We start from the raw sequence: 21,790 nt of genomic DNA, 5'->3' as shown, positions 1-21,790 counted from the left end.
GCTTGAGTTCAATCACCTCCTTTATGAAGTGGCACAATCTTGCCTTCCTTAGGAACTTGACCAAGTGCAAGACTCGTATTATAAAAATATGTCAAGGCAGGTGTCAACTCTCTGGCACATTCCTTCAGAATATGCGGTGATATATTATCAAGTCCCACAGCCTTATTTACATCTAGTTTACTCAACTCCCCAAACACCTCTTGCTCACTTACAGTCAGTCTCTCCTCCCCATCATTAACTGCTCTCAATCTCTCCATGAAGTCACATTCACAAGATTGAAAGATCTTTATGAACTGCTCATTAAGTATCTCCACCAGACATTCTGCAACAGCTGTCTTTATACCATTTTCTCCAATCAATGTCATCCTTCTATAATCATTCTTTCTTTTGCTGGCTACATATCGAAAGAACTCCCTAGGATTCTTTTTGGCTTCATTAGCTAACTGCTGTTCATATCTTTCTTTAGCTACTCTCACCAACCAAGTCACCCTCCTTGCCTGGTCTTTGTAGACCTCATAAAATTGGTTATTTCCCTTCCCTTATGCTGCCTCCATAATGCCCTTTTTTTCTCTGTATCGCATGCTTAATCTCTTTATTCATCCATCTCATACCTACCTTATTTAACCTTCTCACCCTTGGAATACATTTAGACATTGCATCTACTAGATAGTTTTTGAAAATCCCCCAAGCTGCATTGATCTCTTTTCCAGTTAACTCCTCATTCCATGCTACATCCGCAAGCTGTCTCCTGAGCTCTTCATAATCATCCCCATTGTAGTTCCACATATACCCTTTTCTCACAGGGGTCCTCACACTGCTGGCAACCACCCAGGTAATCACCTCATGGTCACTCTCACCAATTGGTGGATGATTTGACACCTCATTTATAATTACATCCTCTGATGAGATGACCAAATCCAAGACCCTTAATCCTCGTGTGCCCTCTGTTACATACTGTTTGAGGTAGTTATCCCTCAAAAACTCAAGAAACTAATTTTCTTTACTTCCAGTTGCTATCTCATCATTCCAGTCTATATTGCCATAATTAAAATCAGCCATAATGATCACCCTTTTCTTATTTGCTTGGCTAATTTGACTATACACTTCACTATCACCACCATCCACATTACCTGGTCTATAACAACATCCCACCAAGTATTTGATTCCATTCACCTCTATCTCGCACCATACTGCCTCAAAACCATTGGCACTATTTCCATCTTGCATCTCTACTTTGTATGGACATAACTCTTTCTCTATCATCAATAGCACTCCCCCTCCCTTTTTACCTCTTCTATCCTCATGAAACATGTCATACCCTTCCATCTCTATTCCTGTCAGGATGTCATCCTCTTTCAACCATGTCTCACTTATTCCGACAATCTTTGGTGAATAGATGCAATTAGTGCAACCATTTCATCTGCCTTGTTTCTTATACTTCTAGCATTTGTATACAAACACAACAGCTCATTTATGGATCTACAGCTAGTTCCACTGATACCACTCACTCGATGTGATCTCTCCATGCTCGACTGGGGCCATTTCCCTTTCTGCTTCTTCATTTTAGAACCCTTTTCAATTCCAACTGTTTCCTCTTGATCCCTGGTCATCCCATTTCTTTCCTGCCTACACATGCTCTCACCTCCTCTTGGAGCATCCACCTTTCTCATGCTGTGTACCCCTGTCCACCCTGAGCCTCCCCATTTCCCTGCTCCTCTTGCACACCCATTCTCTCATTTTCTATACTCATACCACTCACTTCCCCATTCATATCCACTTCTTCAATCTCTCCTGTCTTACTCTCCTGCTCTTCCACATCACTCCCCTCTCGATCTAATTCATTCTCTCTATTCACTTCTCTACCTTCCAGCAGCAGTCTCTCCAAGCGACTCACACCATAACCACTCAAATGCAGTCCATCGCTCCCATACAGCTCACTTCGTCCCTCAAACTCATTCCATACATTAACAAACTGTACTCCCATCTCCTCACACATTTCAGCCAGCATATCATTCATAATCCTTGCTCTGCACCTCATTTCACCACAGTCATACCTAGCCAACACACTGACTACCCTTCCTGTCACACTATTCTCTTTTATCCTTCCAAGCAGCCTAATATAATAATAATAATAATAATAATAATAATAATAGTTATGTAATAATAATAATAATCCTTGCGCTCCATCTCATCTCGCCACTGTCATATTTGATACCTGAAATTATACCAATGTAAAACTTTTTACTCCATGTTTGATTATTTCTAATTGACTCTCATCAACTCCAACTGCCTTTTTCATATTTAAAATTTTTGATGGCTCTTTCATATAAATACCTCAAGTATTTATATGTACGCCTTGCATTTGTTGTGAATATTTTCTACCACTGTTCTGTCACTCTTTATTTTATTTAAAGTCTTTCCAAGTAATTATTTCAGACATCCAGAATATGTCTTTAGTTTTATGTCACCTTTTTATCACCTCTGATAAACATTCCATTTACAGTACTCTTTCCTCCATTTCTAAGATTTTTTAATAGCTTTTCCATTATTTTGCTATCTTCATGATATTTATCTTCTATATTCTTAGCAAAGTTTTTCTCATGACTTTCATTAACTGCTTTCCTGCATAGTTTAGCTTTGTTACATTTTTCTCCATATTTTCTGAGGGTATCTGCTAACTTACTTGCCAGGAACTTTTGATATACCTTCTTTTTCCAAGATCACAGTTTTAACTTCTTGAATTCATCAAGAAGTTTCACATTTTTCTGTCCATGTAGACAACTTCATCACATACCTCTCTTGCTCAATCAGTCAATATTTTCTTCTGACTTTGCCACTGAGTCTCCAAGGTTGGATCTTCTGATTGCTAGGGAGATAATGACGCAAGGTGGTTTCCTGTTGCCTTCCTTGCTGGAAGTATCTATGATTGTAGCCGTGTGCATTCACAGGACCAGTTTGCCTGCTTTGAGGGATGAAAAACCCGAGTTACCAGGAGGAAAAAACCTCCACCTCTGTATGAAGACCGACTAACTCACCTTCAGTTGAAAGAGACCAGATAAAGGTTTCTCATGTCATGGACAGGAATCGAACCCAGGTCTTTCTGACCAAGGTCTTTGTCTATACTGACTAAGCTACAGAGACGCTTTATAAATATCAGTATCAATAATAATAACATAGTTAATATGCATCTATATGTTGAAACATGGTGTTTGTAATGACAGTTCAGAACATGGACTAGAAATCTAGCAGGTACTTATCATTATTATTAACTTTGTTCTTTTCTCCAAACTGTTTATATCTTTTTCATATTCATTTCCTATTCTGCTATTTAGATCTCCAAAAAGAATGAGGTTTCACCCACCCACCCACCTTCTTTTTTTTTTTTTTCCATGTCAGCTGCTGACTCAAAGTTTCTGTACTTCTTCCTTAGTGAAACCTTCTGTAGAACCATAGGTACAAATAAGTCTTACTGCCTTGACTGCTATTAAAGAAATTAATGTATTTAGTGTAATGTACTATTGTCACTGCTTATTATTATTATCCCCAAACCTCCATGGACTCAAAGTTATCATGGGAGATTCCCCTATCATACACACAGTTCAAAAATACATGTTCATCATAAATAAATGTATCTTAAATACATTCACATCATTCTCTTCAAAGATCAAACTCTCAAGCAATGCATCCCAATCATTGACCACAATCTTTATACAAAAAGCCTGCTTGTCACTCCTTTACACACACTCTCCTTATACAGCTTCCAGTGATGACTTTTGTTCTTCTCCCATCTCCCACTATTCCATGAAAAACCTCTCAGGTGGCGAAATCTGTACACATCCAGATGTGGCCTAACCAAGGCCTTATACAAATTTAACCAGAATATCTCTACTTCTGCAAGTCAGCATCCTATGCATGATCACCAGATGTTGTCCTCACAATTTTAGAAATGTACTCTCTAAATTTTAGATCCCTATTCACCATCACCACCAGGTCTCTTGTTTCTTCAATCTCCTCTAATATATCCCCACCAACTATATAATCTACATCCTATCTTTGTTTTCCAAATTTTAAATTGCACTTTGAAGCACTGGACTGATTATCCCACTCATGTGCCCACCCATCTAGGTTATTCAAGTCCTCTTGTAAAGCCAGCCACAACATCTACTCTACTCTACTCCTCATAATTCTTCCTAACTTTGCATCATCATCATCTGAAAACAGAATATCCCCATTCGAGCCTTCCCCAATATCATTAACATACAAGTTAAACAGCAATGATCCAAAAGCAGATGCTTGAGGTGCACCACTAATGGCTTTCCTCTTCTGAGATATTGCTCCCCCCATACAGAATTTGCTGATACCTATCAGACAGCCAATCTCCAATCCAATGCACTAATCTAATATCCAACCCCCATCTGTTCTAGTTCAACCATCAACTTATCACATGGCAATCTATTAAAAGCCTTTGTAAAATCTAAGTATACTACTATTTTTCCATCTATCTGCCTTGTCCAATGCACTTCTCACCTTATTGTAATAAGTAAGCAGATTGCTAAAACATGACATTCCTATAGCAAATCCAAGAGAATAAATACTACTGTTGTTAATCCAGTTCTGGATCCTGGTTCTCGCTAACCTCTCCAACAGTTAAAAGTGTTGGAAAGGTTAGTGATAACTAGGATCCAGCATCTAACACTCAGATTGGTCTATATTTTGTAACTTGAATTCTGTAACTTCCCTTATGAAGCAGTACAATCTTGCCCTTCTTTTCACTCTTTTGAAATTTAATCCAGTGTAAGACTCATATTAAACAAGTATGCCAAAGCAGATGTCAACTCCCTGCTATATTCCCTCAAAATGCATGGTAATATTTCATCATGTCTCACAGCCTATTAAAATCAAGTTTGCTCAATTCCCAATATACCTGTTATTCACTCACAGTCGGTCTCTCCTCCTTCCCTTCCATTGCTCTCAAACTCCACATGATATCATATTCACAAGGATGAAATACCTTTATGAAGTCCTTATTTAATATCTCAACTATATCGTTATCCTCTATATCAACTATATCCTTTTAAGGATGCAGGATTTTTCCTTCAGCAAACCCAGATTTTTTCATCCTACAAAACAAGAAACATAGACAGGAGAACAGACATAATACAAGGTTCACAGGCTTAATTATTTTTGTTGTAATTCAAAGCAATCCAGCGTAACTCTTCCTTTTAATGATCATTACTTTACAAATACATAACATATTATTAGTTATTATTTAACAATATCTTGCCTGCTTTGTATTCTTTGTCTTCTTTTTCAGTAATACCAGTTAAGCTGACAGTGCATTTCTCTAGTTCCACTTTTTTTTTCTTTTTTTCTTTTTTTTTCTTTTTTTTTTTCACTGACACTTCCAACACTGAAGGACCTTCAGTTTGCTGATGTTGAGTTTGTTCCAGGAACTGGCTTTTTAGTATTCACCCTGGTTCCCTGATAAAAACAGCTATGGCCTTATTTAACTGGACAATCTCTTGCCATGACATTTTATGACACAAATAAAAACAAGGGAAATTAAATTCTACTTGTTTTTATTCTTTGTTTATTATGTTCTGGTAATACCTATATTTCACTTCCAATAACCCTTGTGATAATGGTATGTACAGTTTTTCATAAATCTGTTCATGTGCTTAAAATTATTGAAACAGTAATGGCACAGATAGCATGGTGACATGTTACTTTTCCTTAAATACAAACCAAGTATTGTAAAATAATATTTTTTTTTACTCATTTTCATTTAGAATTTAAACTGAAAATCATGTTTAAAATGTACACAGAGAATTTTGCAGCTTAGATAATGCTAAAATTTTGCTTTTAATATTTCTTGCTAAATCAGAAAGTTGCTTTATTTTTTATTTTCATTGGTATATTAAAAGCACTTGTTTCTTAATTACAAAATTAAAGAAAATAGCCTATGTTGTTGCTTACAGGAACCATGGTAGCTTTAAATGTTGTGCTATTAAAATTCATTATAGGATTCTTGTCAGTTTCACTTGCGACTTTTTTTTCAAAGCGGTGGGTAAGAGACGACCATCTGTTTGAAGTTTCTTGAAGAACACCTAGTTTGTATCTTATCTAAAATATAAAAAAATGAACTGTACATTAGATATATTATTCATAGTTAATGCATTCTTCTAATAAATATTCAGATCTTTTATATTACCTGAATAATTTCAGGTAATATAAAAGATTTTATATTACCTGAATAATTTCATAGATGTCTTCGCTAACTAAGTTAGAACCTTTTAGATAATGGATGTTGGTAATATCATAAGTGCACTGATGCAGGCCCAACTCTTTCTGTAATTCTGATTTCACATCCATGGATGGATCCAAAAACAGAACCCATCTGATTGAACTGGAACTGCACTTCAAAGATTTGGACTGCAGAAATAGGTAATATTATTGGTATAACATCTTATAAACACTTACACACACACACACACATATATATATAGCATTATCATTACAGAATCATATAAGTGAACCAAATGCAGCAAAGAAAGACATGTGCATTGAAATATCTGAACCAAGATTAATGAAAAACTATGGCACAAAGATTAAAATATGTATAATTCAGGATAAAAATGAATAACAGAAATTTATGACAGTGTAGTTGAAAATAAAAGCATAACATAAGTATATAGAATGGATTCAAGGAATTATTTTTCTTATGCTCATCAAACCTGTCATGCAAATAAGTTTGAAGAAAATTTAAATATATAAATTACAAACAAAAATTGTATTTTATATTTCATAGACAAAACTTGATATTTTTTCAACGTGTTAGCTATATAAATGTTTAGAAATATGTCTAGTATGCATGTTCCTTTAAAATGATTACAAATGGTATATCTGAACATCTCACAAACAATTAAATGTCATCATAAAATACAGGTTCCTAAAAAATATCAAGAGAAAGTGAATCGAAAGAAATTTAAAAATCATAAAAATATGTAGCTAAGCATTATGGGCAGGACTGATAAAATCTAGTTGATCAGTATAGCTAGCTAACAATATGTATATTTTTAGCACATTTCTGTATTATCCAATTGTCAGCTTAAATATAGTAAACTTGCACACAACTGAGAAGAGAAAATGTACTACATGGTGAAAACTTTCATTTACTTTTACTCCAGTTAATGAAAGATATAGCTGTTTTCTTTCCTACTGAAAGAAACCAGTTCTATCTGCATGTTAGAAAGATTTGGGTTTGAATCCAGTCTGGAACTGTTATCAGGGCTTTTCAATTGAAGTTGAATTAGGAAATCTCATTCAGAGATGAAAGGGTTTTCCCTCCTAGTAAAGTGACTGACCAGAAGAATACATTCAATTTAGAGACATAAATACACGGGCTTTGTAGCCTGAGTTGCTTCAACTGTAAAACCAATACATACAAACATACTGAAATGTACAGTTACTAGATCTAGATATCACAATTAAATGCATCCACTGCTACTTCTAAAATGTAAAAAGTTGATTAAATCCTAACTGTACCACCGATGCTCCTTATGATGACTATTGTCCCACAGGTGATGTCATTTTCCACCAAATATTGTGCTGATACTAAAATAACATCTGGAAATTAGTTTCAATCAACTAACAAATGTTATTCTATTTAATCAACTATTATATTATTGTCATTCTACTGAGCATCATGATAGCAATTATACTGCTTCTTACAGGTATTATAGATATTTTAGAAAGATGAATGTAGAAAATTTTTCTGTTTGGTTAGAAAGTAAATTATACTAAATAAGGAATTATATTATTTTTTCAATTCTTTACCAAAGAATGAATGAATGAACGAACAAAATCTGCATACGAAGTATTTTCACAACTAGGCTACTTGTATATAGAAGCTGTTGTCTTCACAGTGACCTTTCCCATAATGCATAGCAATATACACATAAGTAAGTGCACTGTGTGCATTGTGAGATCTTGAGGCAGTTGATGTGAAGTCTACAGCTTCCATATACTTGTAGTCTAGTAATGAAGATAATTCACATAAAAATGTTGTTTACTCACACCTGAGTAAAGAATTAAATCAGAATTTCCTTTAATTTCTTGTCTAGAATAATTTACTAGAAAAATGAACAATATTGGTTGAATGATAATTTCTGACTACATTATCTGTAGTGCAAAATCTAATACAAACAAAACTTTCCAGGACTGAATTCATACTACATAATCTATATAATGTATTTTGCACTTTTTATTGATGTTGGTAAGATTTTCCTACTCTGCTACATCAGCAGTATAATATGGAAGAAAATTAAAAATAAAAAAGATAAAAAAATAAAGAAAAATAATCAGTCAATTAGTGGAGTGGAAAGGGGTATTACATTTTTGTTAAATAGTCAACCTCTCACAATAAACAAAGTTGTATGAACCAAAGGATTAGTTTTTTATGGATTTCCATTAGAACATTATTATTATTATTATTATTATCATCATCATCATTATCCTAAGACCCCATGGAGTCACAGACTCGTCTAAGATGTTCCTTTTGTCATAGCTCATCATACTGTGCCTTAAACACATTCAAATTCTCTGCAGACACCACCCTCTCAAGCAATGCATTTCAATCATTCACAACTCTCCTTGCAAAAAACCTGCTTCTCATGCCCTTACTCACACCCTCCTTATACAGCTTCCAGGGATGATCTCTTGTTCTCACCCAGTGTCATAAAACGTTGGGTGAGAACAAGAGATTTTATGAAAAATCTCTTGTTCTCACCCAACGTTTTATGAAAAACCTCTTCAACATTAATCCTATAACAACTCCTTACCAACTTGTACATCTCTATCATATCACTTCTTTTCCTCCTGTCCACTAGACTCTGCAAACTGCATCGTCTCAACCTTTCTTTGTGTTCAACATTCCAGAGATCAGAAACTATTTTGGTCAATTGCCTCTGGACCTTCTCTAACATCTCTTCATCCTTTTGAAAACCAAGTGACTAAACCTATGTGCAGTAGTCCATATGTGGCCTAATCAGAGCCTGATACAATGGAACTAGAATCTCCTTACTTCTACAAGTCAGTGTCCTCCACATAATTGTCAGAATTTGTTGTGCTGTCCTCTAAATTTTAGATCCTTATCTACCATCACCCCAAGAACTCTTATTTCCTTTACCTCCAACAATATATTACAATTCTACATCCCATCTTTATAAATTAAAGATGCCAAATAAAACCAAGAATTATATTTTTGGTTTTATCCTTTATCCAAGTGTAAGCAAACAAAGTTTGCACATGAAGTAACTTCATGACAAGGAAACTCATACACTTGGATAAAGGATAAAACCAAGAATATAATTTCTTGGCATCTTTTATAATATAACCAAGTGGAAAAACTTTCAACATCCCATCTTTGTTTTCCAAATTTTAAAACCTTACAGTTCGCAACACTAAACTAGCATCCCCATTCCCATGCCCATTCACTTCAAGTCTTCTTGTAATGCCACAGCATCTGTTCTACTCCTTATAGTTCATCCCACTTTTTCATCATCTACAAACAACTGTATGTTCCCATTTAAATCTTTCCCACTATCATTAACATACCGGATAAACAGCAGTGGCCCTCAAACAGACCCCTGAGGCACACCACTAGTGACATTCTCCTTCCAGGGTGCTGCTCCCCCATAACCTGTTGATACCTATCAGACAGCCAAGCTCCAATCCAATGATAGTCTAATATCCAACTCCATCCACTCTAGTTTAACTATCAACTTATAATGCAGTAACCTATCAAAAGCCTTGTAAAGTCTAAGTATACTACTGTGTATCCATTCCCATGTCTAATGCTGCTGTAACCTTATTGTAATAAGTAAGTAGATTACTAAAAACATAACCTCTCTTTAACAAATCCATGCTGTCCATCAAAGATAATACCTTATTGTCAAGTCAGTTCAGGACCCTGATTCCCACCAGCCTTTCCAACACTTTAACTACAACACCTGACACACACACACACAGATTGGCCTATAATTTGATGCCTGAGTGAATGTATGCAGCTTTAGCTAGATATTCTTGGGTACTTTGAATTATTATGATTATCTGCAGACCTCCATGGAGTCAAAGACTCATCATAGGAGAACCTCCTGTCATACAACTCATCATACTGTGCCTTAAAGTAAATACATTCACATTCTCTGCAGATACCACACTCTCAAGCAGTATATTCCAATCACCACTCTCCATGCAAAAAACCTGCTTGTCAGTCCCTTGCTCAAACTCTCCTTATACAACTTCCAGAGATGACCTCTTGTTCTCCCCCGATCTCCCACCATTTTATGAAAAATCTCTTCAACATTAATCCTATAAGAATCCCTTACCAACTGATATGTCTCTATCTTATCACCCATCTTCCTCCTCTCCACTAGATGCTGTGAATTGCATCTTTTCAACATTCTATAGACTAGAAACTACCTTAGTTTATTGCTTCTGGACTGTCTCCAATACCTCTTCATCCTTTTGAAAACCAAGTGACCAAATCTGCACACAGTAGTTCATATGTGCCCTAATCAAAATTTTATACAATGGAACCAGAATCTCCTTACATCTGTTAGTCAATATCCTCTGCATCATTGCCAGAATTCATTGTGTTGTCCTCACAGTTTTAGAAGTGTGTTTTCTAATTATATCCCTATCCACCATCACCTCCAGATCCCTTATTTCTTCCACTTCCTCCAATATATCCCCACCAAGTGTATACTTTACATTTCATGTATAATTTAGAGAACAAATGTTATAGGCACAGGGCCGTTGCCAGATTAGATCATGCCCTGAGGCAAACAATTAAATATTACTCCTGATAGATTATAAGACAAAATATAAGAAAATCTCCAATTGCTATTTTGTTTTTATTACAAGAGAAACATTAATGCAAAACGATTACATAATAATATTAATTAAATGTTTGCTCTACAGGGATATCACACAATAAAACTGTTTATAAGCTCTTGTAAATTTAAATTATAAGCTATGTCCGCATCTATCGATACAGTTGCTAGACCAACTAATCTTTCTTGGGTCATTGCAGTTCGCAAATAATTTTTAATCTCTTTAAGCTTGGAAAAACTTTCTGTACTTGCTACGCTAACAAGAACTGTTAGTGTAGCGACAACACCTATCACAATATGGTTGAACAAACGCCCTTATTAAGCCACGCCGTGAGGCAGGCTGCCTCTATGCTATATTCTGTCGATGGTACTGGTTATAGGGAACAAGTTTGCAATAACAGTGTTTTTGATAGCAACAGCTGACGGTATTTAAACCAGAGTTAATTTAAATGGGAATGGCATTTTCACAGCCATATAAACTGGATGTAATTTGTGGAAATGCTATTTTTTACAATCCAGAAATACTTCTATAAGTAATATTAAAAGAAATAGACATATTTATTAAGTATTTGTTGTTTTAAGGATACTTGCGACATAAGACTGAATGATATAATCACGTAATCACAAGAAAGATATTTATTTAACCAAATATTTCGGTCTGGAAATAGCAGACCATCGTCGGTGGTATTACAAGAACAGTTTAAAAAATATTTTTTACAATCCAGAAATACTTCTATAAGTAATATTAAAAGAAATAGACATATTTATTAAGTATTTGTTGTTTTAAGGATACTTGCGACATAAGAATGAATGATATAATCACGTAATCACAAGAAAGATATTTATTTAACCAAATATTTCGGTCTGGAAATAGCAGACCATCGTCGGTGGTATTACAAGAACAGTTTAAAAAATATACAAGCTAGAATACTAACAATAGATCGTTGAAATTAGAACATGCCGCGTGATGTTATATCACTAAGTATGAAACGAAATATTTTGAAGTAGAAACATGATTGAATTTGCTATTAAAAAAAAAAAAATAATAAAAAAAAAAAAAAAATAAAAATTAATGAGTAATCTTGATTAAGATTACTCATTAATTTTTTTTTTTTTTTTTTTTTTTTTTTTTTTTAATAGCAAATTCAATCATGTTTCTACTTCAAAATATTTCGTTTCATACTTAGTGATATAACATCACGCGGCATGTTCTAATTTCAACGATCTATTGTTAGTATTCTAGCTTGTATATTTTTTTAAACTGTTCTTGTAATACCACCGACGATGGTCTGCTATTTCCAGACCGAAATATTTGGTTAAATAAATATCTTTCTTGTGATTACGTGATTATATCATTCATATTTATTAAGGTAACAGCTAATTCAGTAGAATAACAGCATCTGCTAGTCTGATTGGCCAAGTGGATAGCATACCTACTCTCTGACCAACATGGGTTTAGTATTTTATGCACACTGTGGACATGGGTGTTTGTAAAAGCCTGCTCTAGACAAGCTTGTATAGCTCCTTGAGTTTATAAGGCTTTTTTAAATTCATTCCCCATTCTGTGTGAATGTTAAAAGTGACAGTAAAACATCTAGTGTTAAGGACACTATTATTACAGGTACGCCACCGACTTTCTAGCGACAGATTGTTCAGCACCTCCTTTAGTCTGTACAAACTTCAGAGGGTGCACTAATGAACTAGTTGTGTGGTCATGCGAAATTTGCAGGACCACCCAACTAGTTCACTAGGCCACAGGAGAGATGGCATTGCATGCGACACACTTGCTTAATTATTTACATATGCACTTTGATAACCCCTGAATTGAGTAACTCTTAGCTTATGTGTTACATTTATCCAGATTAGGGCTTCTAAGGTTTATTTCACATTCATAGTGTTTTGTTGTTTTTGTTTTTTTTTGTATTTACGGCTGAAGCAACTAATGCTATGAGGCCAGTGTATTATGCCTGTTAATTGGTGTGTATTCTTATGGCCTTGTATATTTTGTGGGATGAAAAACCAAAGTTTCTGCGAGGAGTAATTGAAATTGCCACCTCTATATGAGATCATGTAACTCACCTACAGTTGAAAAGTCCCAATAAAGATAGTGCTGCTTTTGATTGGGAAAGCATAAGTACAAGTTCATATCCACTTGCAGTGTATCATTTATACATTGCAAGCATATAGTATTTCATTTAATCACTTAAATATTAAATGTTAATTAAGTTTCTAGCAGTCTGTGGTGCTTTAGAAACATGGAAGACATATAATTAGTGAGCCAGAGGCTGATGAATTGTTATTATATGACTTCTGTTGGTTTGGCAACCTGCCTAATCTGGCAAGGCTCTGGAACCAAGAGTGCCATAAAATTAGTGATGTACCTATATTACATCCTCGAATAAATTTGGCAGACTTCATGCATAAAATACCAAAGTGACACAACTATAAAATTTAAACTCCACATTAAGTTAATACTGTAATCATTATTAGAATACTTCATGATTAAAATACCCATACCTGCAAAATCATGTGATTGCTGACTTTGTGTTGATCTGGATACAAAAAGATATGTAGAAACTTCTCTGTGCTTAAAACATCTGACACCACTTGTTGGAATGCTGGAGATGAATTAATGTGGATAGCTACTGTTTTTGTTAACATTTCATGGAAGATATTCGCACTGTAACCAAGATTCTCCTCATCTTAAAAGGAAAATAAAATTAAGATTATAAATAGGGCAGGATTAAAATACAGTTATCTCTTTATTAACAAAATTTGATCATCTCCCACTATAAGAAACTATAAACTTTTAAAAGTTCCACAGTACCAAGGTTTTCAAGAGAATTTGCTATAGTCTTAAAAGCATTTTTTTTTCTGTCATCACAGAAAAAATGTTTTTTTGCCATCAAAATAGCAGCAATAGGTTCTACAATATCAGAATCTAAACTTTTCTTTCTTATACTCTTGGGGATAAAATATGGATGAAAACAACAATATAATTTCAAGTATAATATACTTTCCATCTCAGCAAAACAACCTGATACAAAATGTTAGAATCTATTAGTTGTCACACTTTGTACTATTATTATTATTATTATTACCGCAAGACCTCATGGAGTCAAGGATTCATCTGGGAGGTCCTTTTATCACACACACAGCTCATCATACCATGTCTTAAACACATTCAACCTCCTTGCAGACACCACACTCTCAGGCAAGGCATTCCAGTCATTTACAACTCTGCACGAAAAAAAACCTGTTTCTCACTCCCTCTTTATACAGTTTCCAGGAATGACCTCTGGTTCTCCCCGATCTCCCACTATTTTCTGTAGAACTTCTCCAGCATTGATGCTATAACAACCCCTTACTAACTTTAGGGCTATCATATCTCCCCTCTTCCTCCTGTCTATCAAACTCTGCAAATCTCAATCTTTCCTCATACTCGACATTCCAGAGGTTAGAAACTACCTTAGTTGCCTTTGGACTCTTTCCAACATCTCTTCATCCTTCTGAAAACCAGGTAACCAAATCTGGGCACAGCCGTCCATGTGTGGCCTAATCAAAGCCTTATACAACAGAACAAGACTCTCCCTCCTTCTACAAGTTAGTATCCTCCACATTATTCCCAATTAGATTTGCTTTTTCATTACCCACAAAACTATACAAATAGTATACACAGAATGGATTGCAAAGAATAAAAAGTGGCTGTAACTTGAAATTTAAATGATATTGAAACTCAGGTATTTTCAACTAAGAAACATATGCACCAATTTTCTTGTTGCATTACAAAGATCTGTATATTTCTTTAAATTTTGTATCCATAAAATTCATTAATTGTCCATGCGGTTAGCCTAGTGGCTGTGCCCTTTGCAACCATAAGAGTGGGGAAAGAGTGTCCCAGATTCGATTCCCGTCGCGGACGTGAGGAATTTGAGGATCTTCCTCAGCCAAAGCCAAGTTAACCAGTCTTGGGTGCGGGCAGTAGTGTTTTTTCCGCCAGTTCATCTGGCGTTTTTCATCTCGCAAGCAGGCAAACCAGACCCGTGAACACACACGGATCTACAGCCATAAATACTTAACCCCCCCCCCCCATGAGGGGAGCTCAACTCTCCCCAATAGAGGATGGGGGAGAAAAAGGGAGGAAACTCCATATGAATAAATAAATAAATTAATTAATAAATTATATTAGTTTTAATTTCAGAATATAATCAGAATGAAATTATACAGGCGTGATGTTGCATTTGAATGGCTTTGGAGTGAGTGCACTGGAGAATGCATTGCTGAATGGAAGCATAGCGTGTGATGTGTGCAAGAGATCAGAAGTAAGACATGAAGAGAGAATGATAATGCAAGAGGAACAGGAAAATGGGGGGGGCACCCAGGTGGATAGGGAGACATGGCATAGAGAGAGTGAAAATGAGGAAGAGAGAGTGTTGAAAGTTGCAGTGAATGTGTATATGAAGATGGAGTATAATGCAATGTGGGTGAGGAAATTCAAACTGAACAGATATGTGGTAAGTAGTAATAAAGGTGATGGGGGCAGGTGTGGTGGAGAAATCACACCAACCAACAAGTGGCTTGGATAGGACTGGTTATAGAGCTAAAAATGAATTACTGTGTTTATTTACAAATGCCAGAAGTATCAGAAATAAGGAAGATGAAATGGTTTCACTGATTGAGTTTATTCACCCCCAAATCATTGGAATAAGTGAAACATGGTTGAATGAAGATGATATTCTAATGAGAATAAAAATGGAAGGATACAGTATTTTTCACAAGAATAGAAACAACAAGATGAGAGTATGCTGCTGATGATAGTAGGGAATTATATCTACATAAGGTAGACATGAAAGAGGGAAATAGTGGCAATGGTTATAAGGCAGTATGGTGTAACATGGAGTTTGAAAGAAAGACATATTTAGTTGGATGTTGTGGAAATGTGGAGGGTGGGGTGACGAAGAAATGTGCTTGGATGTTGCTATAGGCCTGGAAATGTTGAAGGTAATGATGAAGAAACATATAAACAACTTGGATTAGAGAACAAAGAAAGGGAAATTATTATGGGTGACACTGGAATGAAGAGATAGTGAGATAGAGAGAGTGATCATGAAGTGATCACCTGGGTTGTAGGCTAGCTATATGCAGGCTTTTGTGATTAAAGGATATATGTGAGATGATAAGGCTGGTGATTATAAAATTTGGGAATAAGGAAAATGAATTTCTTAAGTTCTTGAGGGATAACTATCTCAAGCAGCACATAAAGCAGGGCATGTGAGGATCGAGAATTTTTGATATGATCATTTCTTCAGAGGATGTAATTATGAGTGGGGTTTCACACTTTCCTCCAGTTGGTGAGAGTGTTCATGAAGTGATCACCTGGGTTGTGGCTAGTCATATGCAGACTTTTGTGACTTTTAGGAGACAGCTTGGAGCTATAGCATGGAACGAGAAGTCGAGTGGTAAGGAAATAAATGCTGCTTGGAAACTGACAAAGAAATACATAACAGCATCAATGTGTGAATGTATTCTGAAGGCCAAAAGGCTATATAAGATAGGCGTAAAATGGATAAATGAGGAACTTACACATGAAATCTGGAAGAAGATACTGGCAGTGAAAGATGAATAATGGTAATAATCAGTCACATGAAGAATATAAAGAACAAGCCAGGAGAGTGACTCAGTTAGTAAGGAAGACAAAAGTGGCATATGAACAGAAATTGGCAAATCAGACAAAACAAGAATGATGGAAGTTTATTCACTTGGCTGTGCTACTAGGATATTTAGTTTAATCCTTTATCCAAACGTAAGCAAACAAAGTTTGTGCCTGAAGTATTTTCAGGACTGGGGCAACTCGTGGTAAAGGTGGTATAAATTCTGATCACTTGTGTTATTGCCAGTCCTAAATATACTTCAGGTGCAAAATACTGGGGCAACTCGTGGTAAAAAGGTGGCATAAGTTCTGATCACTTGCCTTATTGCCAGTCCTGAAAATACTTCAGGTGCAAACTTTCAGACATATAAGATAGTCAGGGCTTGTTATTATAGTTGACATGGAAGAGATTTTTCATAAAATGGGAGGGGGGTGGGTAGAACAAGAGGCCATTGCTGGAAACCGTATAAGGAGGGTGTGAGCATAGAAGTGAAGAGCAGGTTCTTTGCATGGAGCACCCTCAGGAGAGTGAATGTTAGGGAAAAAAAATGCTGAAGGGTACTGAATTTTTAAGCAGGGTACAGAGAATATATCATATCCTCCTTAAAAATATTACTGATGACAGGAGAAGAATTGCAGCCAATTCTTCAAATTACTCAAATAGTGCAGGGAAGCAATTATTATGGAGTACTTCAACTATGGGGACATAAACTGGAAGGAGAAAAGCACACATTCTGGGGGGGGGGGGATTATGAAACTAATAAGAGGTAATTACGTGAAATAGCATGTAACGAAGAGGACCAGTAGTTTGACAGTGCTGGAAACTGCAAGGGAAGAATGTTAGCAGTGCATGGGGAAATAGTCAGTGGTATTTGCACAATGCATAGCACACTAATTCTGTTGGAATCAAATGAATGTGCATCATTAAGCAGGAGCTGCAGAAAGAAAAAATAAATAACAATGTTGTGTATAGAATATAAAAAGAAAGGTAATCACTAAACTCATGAGTAGTTCAAAGCACAGGAAACAAGCGTCACCAGCATAGTAACTCAAAATCAAATTAAGAGAGGAAATCCCAAAGAGTTTTTTTTGCTATATGGCAAATAAAAGTTACAATGAAGGAAAACGAAATAGAATAGTTGAATTACTTTGCTTGAGATACTGCACTGACAGATGCAACATTGATGATAGGTGAATGGAGAGAGATGAATTGAAATTACTTAGAATACTACAAACCGTAAATGTGAAGACCTGCTGTTATTGGAAGAACAACAGGAATTTCACCCTTCGACTGGAAAAGATCTGAGTTTGATTCACATCCTGACAAGAGGAATCTTTATGTAGACTTTTTCATTTGAAGCCCTCATAAAGTAGCTAGATTTTTCTCTAAGAAATTAAGGTTTTCTCTAAGGTTTTTTCATCTATATACAGGAAAATTGGCCACAGAAAACACACACACAATTTACAGACAAAAATTACTATTAGCAGGAAGTAGATAGAATTGTGTGCAGATACTGGATGAGTGTAGTTATGTACAGATGAGAGATATAAGTTGTGGAGACCATGGGGTGTATAAAATGTCCATGATGAGGTCTTAGAGGCATAATAATAGCAGGACAGCTGTTGGACAGGCATCAAAGAGTAGTATAGTATATGGTGAAGTTGAAGCCAGGAGAAAGCAGATTATCAGTTATACCACAAGACTACTTGGACCATTGTTATGTATCTAAAATTTATATTTAAAAAAAAAAAAAGAAACTATAACTACAGTCTGTTGTAACTGTACACTACACAATCTATCACTCATTCAGAGTTGGATTTACATGTAAGCTATACAAGCTACAGCTTAGGGCCACACATTACAAAGTGGTCCTCGCCTCTAGTATTGATTATCTAAAATTTACTCAGTAGAGGGAGGAAGGGCTGTTAAAAGTTATTGCTTAAAGTATACAACCACCTTAAATTTAATCCTGTGTCCATGAATAGTATGTTGGGTCTGTAAATTGCTTGTGTTTTCTTGGTCCATTTGCCTGTATGTGGTGGGAAAAATCCTGCTACCTTCATAAGTGATTAGCAAACTCACCTTCAACTGAGAAAGCCTATTTAAAGATTCCTTCAAATCTAACTCAGGTCTTTTCCAGTTGGTGGGAGCAGTGTACTGTCATTCTTCCAACTATGCTAAAAGAAATGGAAAATTTTGTGGAGAAATATAGTTGAGGTGAAGGGCATTTTTAATCCGAAAATAGGATAAGATCTTTAAGAGAGAGAGAGAGAGAGAAAGGAAAAACAAAGTTTCATGAATTAATGGATGAATTTTGCTTTAACTAAGTTGAAAATGCAAATAAAACTTCTTGATAAATGTTTTGAATAAGGAAGAAGGCAAATTTATTTTTATGTTCGAGAAGACCTTTGTTCCTGGGAAACAAATAAAAGGAATTTTGAATGTTTATTGAGGCATCATCAGAGAAGAAATGACTTGTCAGTCATCTCTTCATCAGAGACTGCCTATAATTAGTGATGATCTTGGGCCAGTATTGCTGATTGGCTACTGGTAGAGATTGAACTGCCCTTCCAAAACTTAGATAGACTAAAACGGCCTCACCTACTCCCTGTGAGGGAATAAAAGTATTAGCTGATTTTTTTTTCCCCTGGAAAGGAACAGCAATGAGTTATTTAACTAGACAGGAATGAATCACAGTGTGAAAAGAAGAAACAAGTGTTTATTTACCTTAATGTTGCAAATGCCAATGGTTGTGTGACTGTCAGTAGTTTCATGTTTATGAGGTTGAGAAAAACGTGGTTCGTTGATTGACACTTCAGTCAATTATTAAAAGCAAGAGGCAAAAATGCCAAATTAAACATACTGCTACTGGAATCACTGGCTGTTAGTGTTGATGAAACTGAATGGGATCAGTATTTAAGTGCTTGCTTTAAAGAGGTTAATTGTTATTTTTGTTTGTTTCAAACCTTATCAAACCTTCTAATTATAAAGAAAGGAAACTGGAAGTAATTTTTTGAGATATGTATATTTGAATGGACGGCATGTTGCGCCCTTCGATTGGAAAAGACCCGAGTTCAATTCTCGTCTTCAAGAGAGGAATCTTTATATGGACTTCAATTGAAATTGAAGGTGAGTTAGCAGATCTCATACGGACGTAATTTTTTTTTTATTTCTTTTTCCCCTTCTCGGAAACTCAGGAGATTCATTCCCATTGCGTGTATTCTTTTGCCAAATCGGCAAAGAGAACAGATGCAATTTACAGACGAATATATATATATTTAAGGCTGGTTCGACTTCCAGGTTTTAAAGATGTATTTTAATGTATTGGGCATGAAACAAAAAGTTTCTTCACGCGTAAAAATAACTTGATCCCATTCTGTTCAAATATATCTTACAATGGAATTTCATTTTTACAGTAGATTTTTTAAAATACTATCATTGATAGGCAATTGCAAATAATCCATAGATGGCGCTTGTAGCTCATTAATACTGTTCTTTACGTGGGTTGCAGCAGCCAAAATGCCCGTGTGTAATACGTGTCGTATTTACTCTTTTGTCCATACAAAAATGTAACTACGAAACCTCACCAGACAAAAATCTGAAAGATTTTAAGTCCTGACACTTTAGCGGCCTATTTTATAGACCAGACGAATGGAAAATTATTATCCACATGCGTACTGCGCTGGAAAATGTGAAGGAGATAATCATATTTAGGTACACATGACACTGCGTGTCTAACACAAATGCTAGAAGCTGAGTTTGTGACTACTAATGATGTCGAAGAAAGAGTACGGCAGTCAACTGCTACCATCTAGTGTTCTTGAATCCAAAGTGGGATTATTGTGAAGTAATATAAATAAGCACTGAAACAAAAAAATAATAAATAAATAATAATAATAATAAAATAAAAAGGGGGAAAGACCGAAAAGTTACTTTTATTGTACCATCCGAGACCCAATAAGCGAGCTTCATAAATTAATTTAATGACTTTATAAAATCATTACCACATGTATACCACTACAGTTAATTACCTTTATAAAATTCCATAAATGAAATAATATATTCAACGGAACTTACACATGTTTTGATAATTTTCAAATAAGATGGTGGTTGACTTCAAGATTTGGCTATTTAAATCCTTCAAAAATTCCCAGAAATTTTTCACTTGTTGGTTAGTTATAAATCCACCATGAAAAGATACTAAATCACCTGGGAGTTAAGAGGAGGAAAAAAGTCAGTAATGACAAGCAAGAGAAATGTGAAATAAATAATCGGCAGAAATTGCATATTTTCATAAATTACAGTTCCCAACAAAATAACAGAATAATCCAGATAATCGATAATTTTCGTAAATAAATTGAGAGATGTAGAAATAATTCTAAAACTGCTAAAATTCATAAATAATAATTACATCATCCAATCATAAAATTATTTCTTCAGTTATTAAACCTTATGTTTAGACTTCATACTTCATATGTAATTTGGCCATATAACCCAGTGGTGTAGCTACAGCTTTTGCCGCCCCTCTCAATACACACCAAAAATACTACAAATTCCATATAAGTCAAAACGACGTATATGGAAATAAATTAAAACACCATGTTTATTTTTTAAGTAAAATTTTAATTTCAATATTCTAAAATGTTATTTTTCTTGCTTTTCTGTTAACAAAATCATCGATGACATTGGCAAAGTTTATTTCACAGTAACGTAGGTAATTCTTAATCAATTTTATTTAGAAAAACTCCACTCACAACACTTAAAGCAATTGTGAAGAAAATTCGCAGTGGTATAGTTCGCCCACCGTTTGTAGGTCTCTCCTTGGCATTTTGCCAAGAATAGTCAATTCATGCTGAAAGGGAGAAAGAAATGAAGAATGTACGAATTGGTCGCCAACATGCGAAATCACGTGCTTTCTTGTCTGTCGCTGTACTAGTAGTAGCTTGATTTTTGTTGTCGCTTTTTTGCATTATTTTATTATTATTAATTTGTATGATGGATCCAGTACAGTCAACAAGTTCTGTTCTTAAACGTTTCAGTAGCCCTTGCAAAAGAATATTGAATAATGTGCTGACATTCTGCGAAAAAGAATCGTCAGAAGGCCGTCTCCTTGTTCCCCTTTCTCAAGTCATAAAATGTGCAAGTGCAATTGCGGGCGTATCGCGGTCGACTGTTAAAAGAATTCGTAGGGAATCAAAAGATGAAGGTAAGCCAAAATTTAAATCTCCTAAAAAAAAAAAAAAA

The 21,790-nt window shown here is 35.2% G+C and overlaps 1 protein-coding gene across 2 annotated transcripts in view; it reads right to left on the bottom strand.

Moving 5' to 3' along the window:
* Positions 1-11,878, bottom strand: part of LOC150102259 (putative glutamate receptor) — a 78,867-nt gene extending 66,989 nt beyond the window's left edge. Inside the window, exons 1-3 of one of the 2 annotated variants that reach the window (XM_090399123.1) lie at positions 11,831-11,878; positions 6,250-6,432; positions 5,977-6,123 (exon numbers count right to left, since the gene is read on the bottom strand). In XM_090399123.1, the coding sequence (XP_090255249.1) occupies positions 5,977-6,123; positions 6,250-6,372 (270 nt within the window). In that variant the 5' untranslated portion in view covers positions 6,373-6,432; positions 11,831-11,878. Of the gene's footprint in view, positions 1-5,976; positions 6,124-6,249; positions 8,672-11,830 lie in introns of those variants that run through there. The other variant, XM_090399122.1, reaches the window with a different exon arrangement.
* Between the last annotated feature and the right edge of the window lie 9,912 nt (positions 11,879-21,790).

This window comes from Typopeltis vanoorti, chromosome 10, assembly GCF_054136105.1.
Source record: "Typopeltis vanoorti isolate ZY-2024b chromosome 10, IOZ_Tvanoo_1.0, whole genome shotgun sequence".
Taxonomy (NCBI): domain Eukaryota; kingdom Metazoa; phylum Arthropoda; class Arachnida; order Uropygi; family Thelyphonidae; genus Typopeltis; species Typopeltis vanoorti.
The sequence above is the reverse complement of the archived record's forward strand: the minus strand, read 5'-3'. Positions and strand labels throughout refer to the sequence as shown.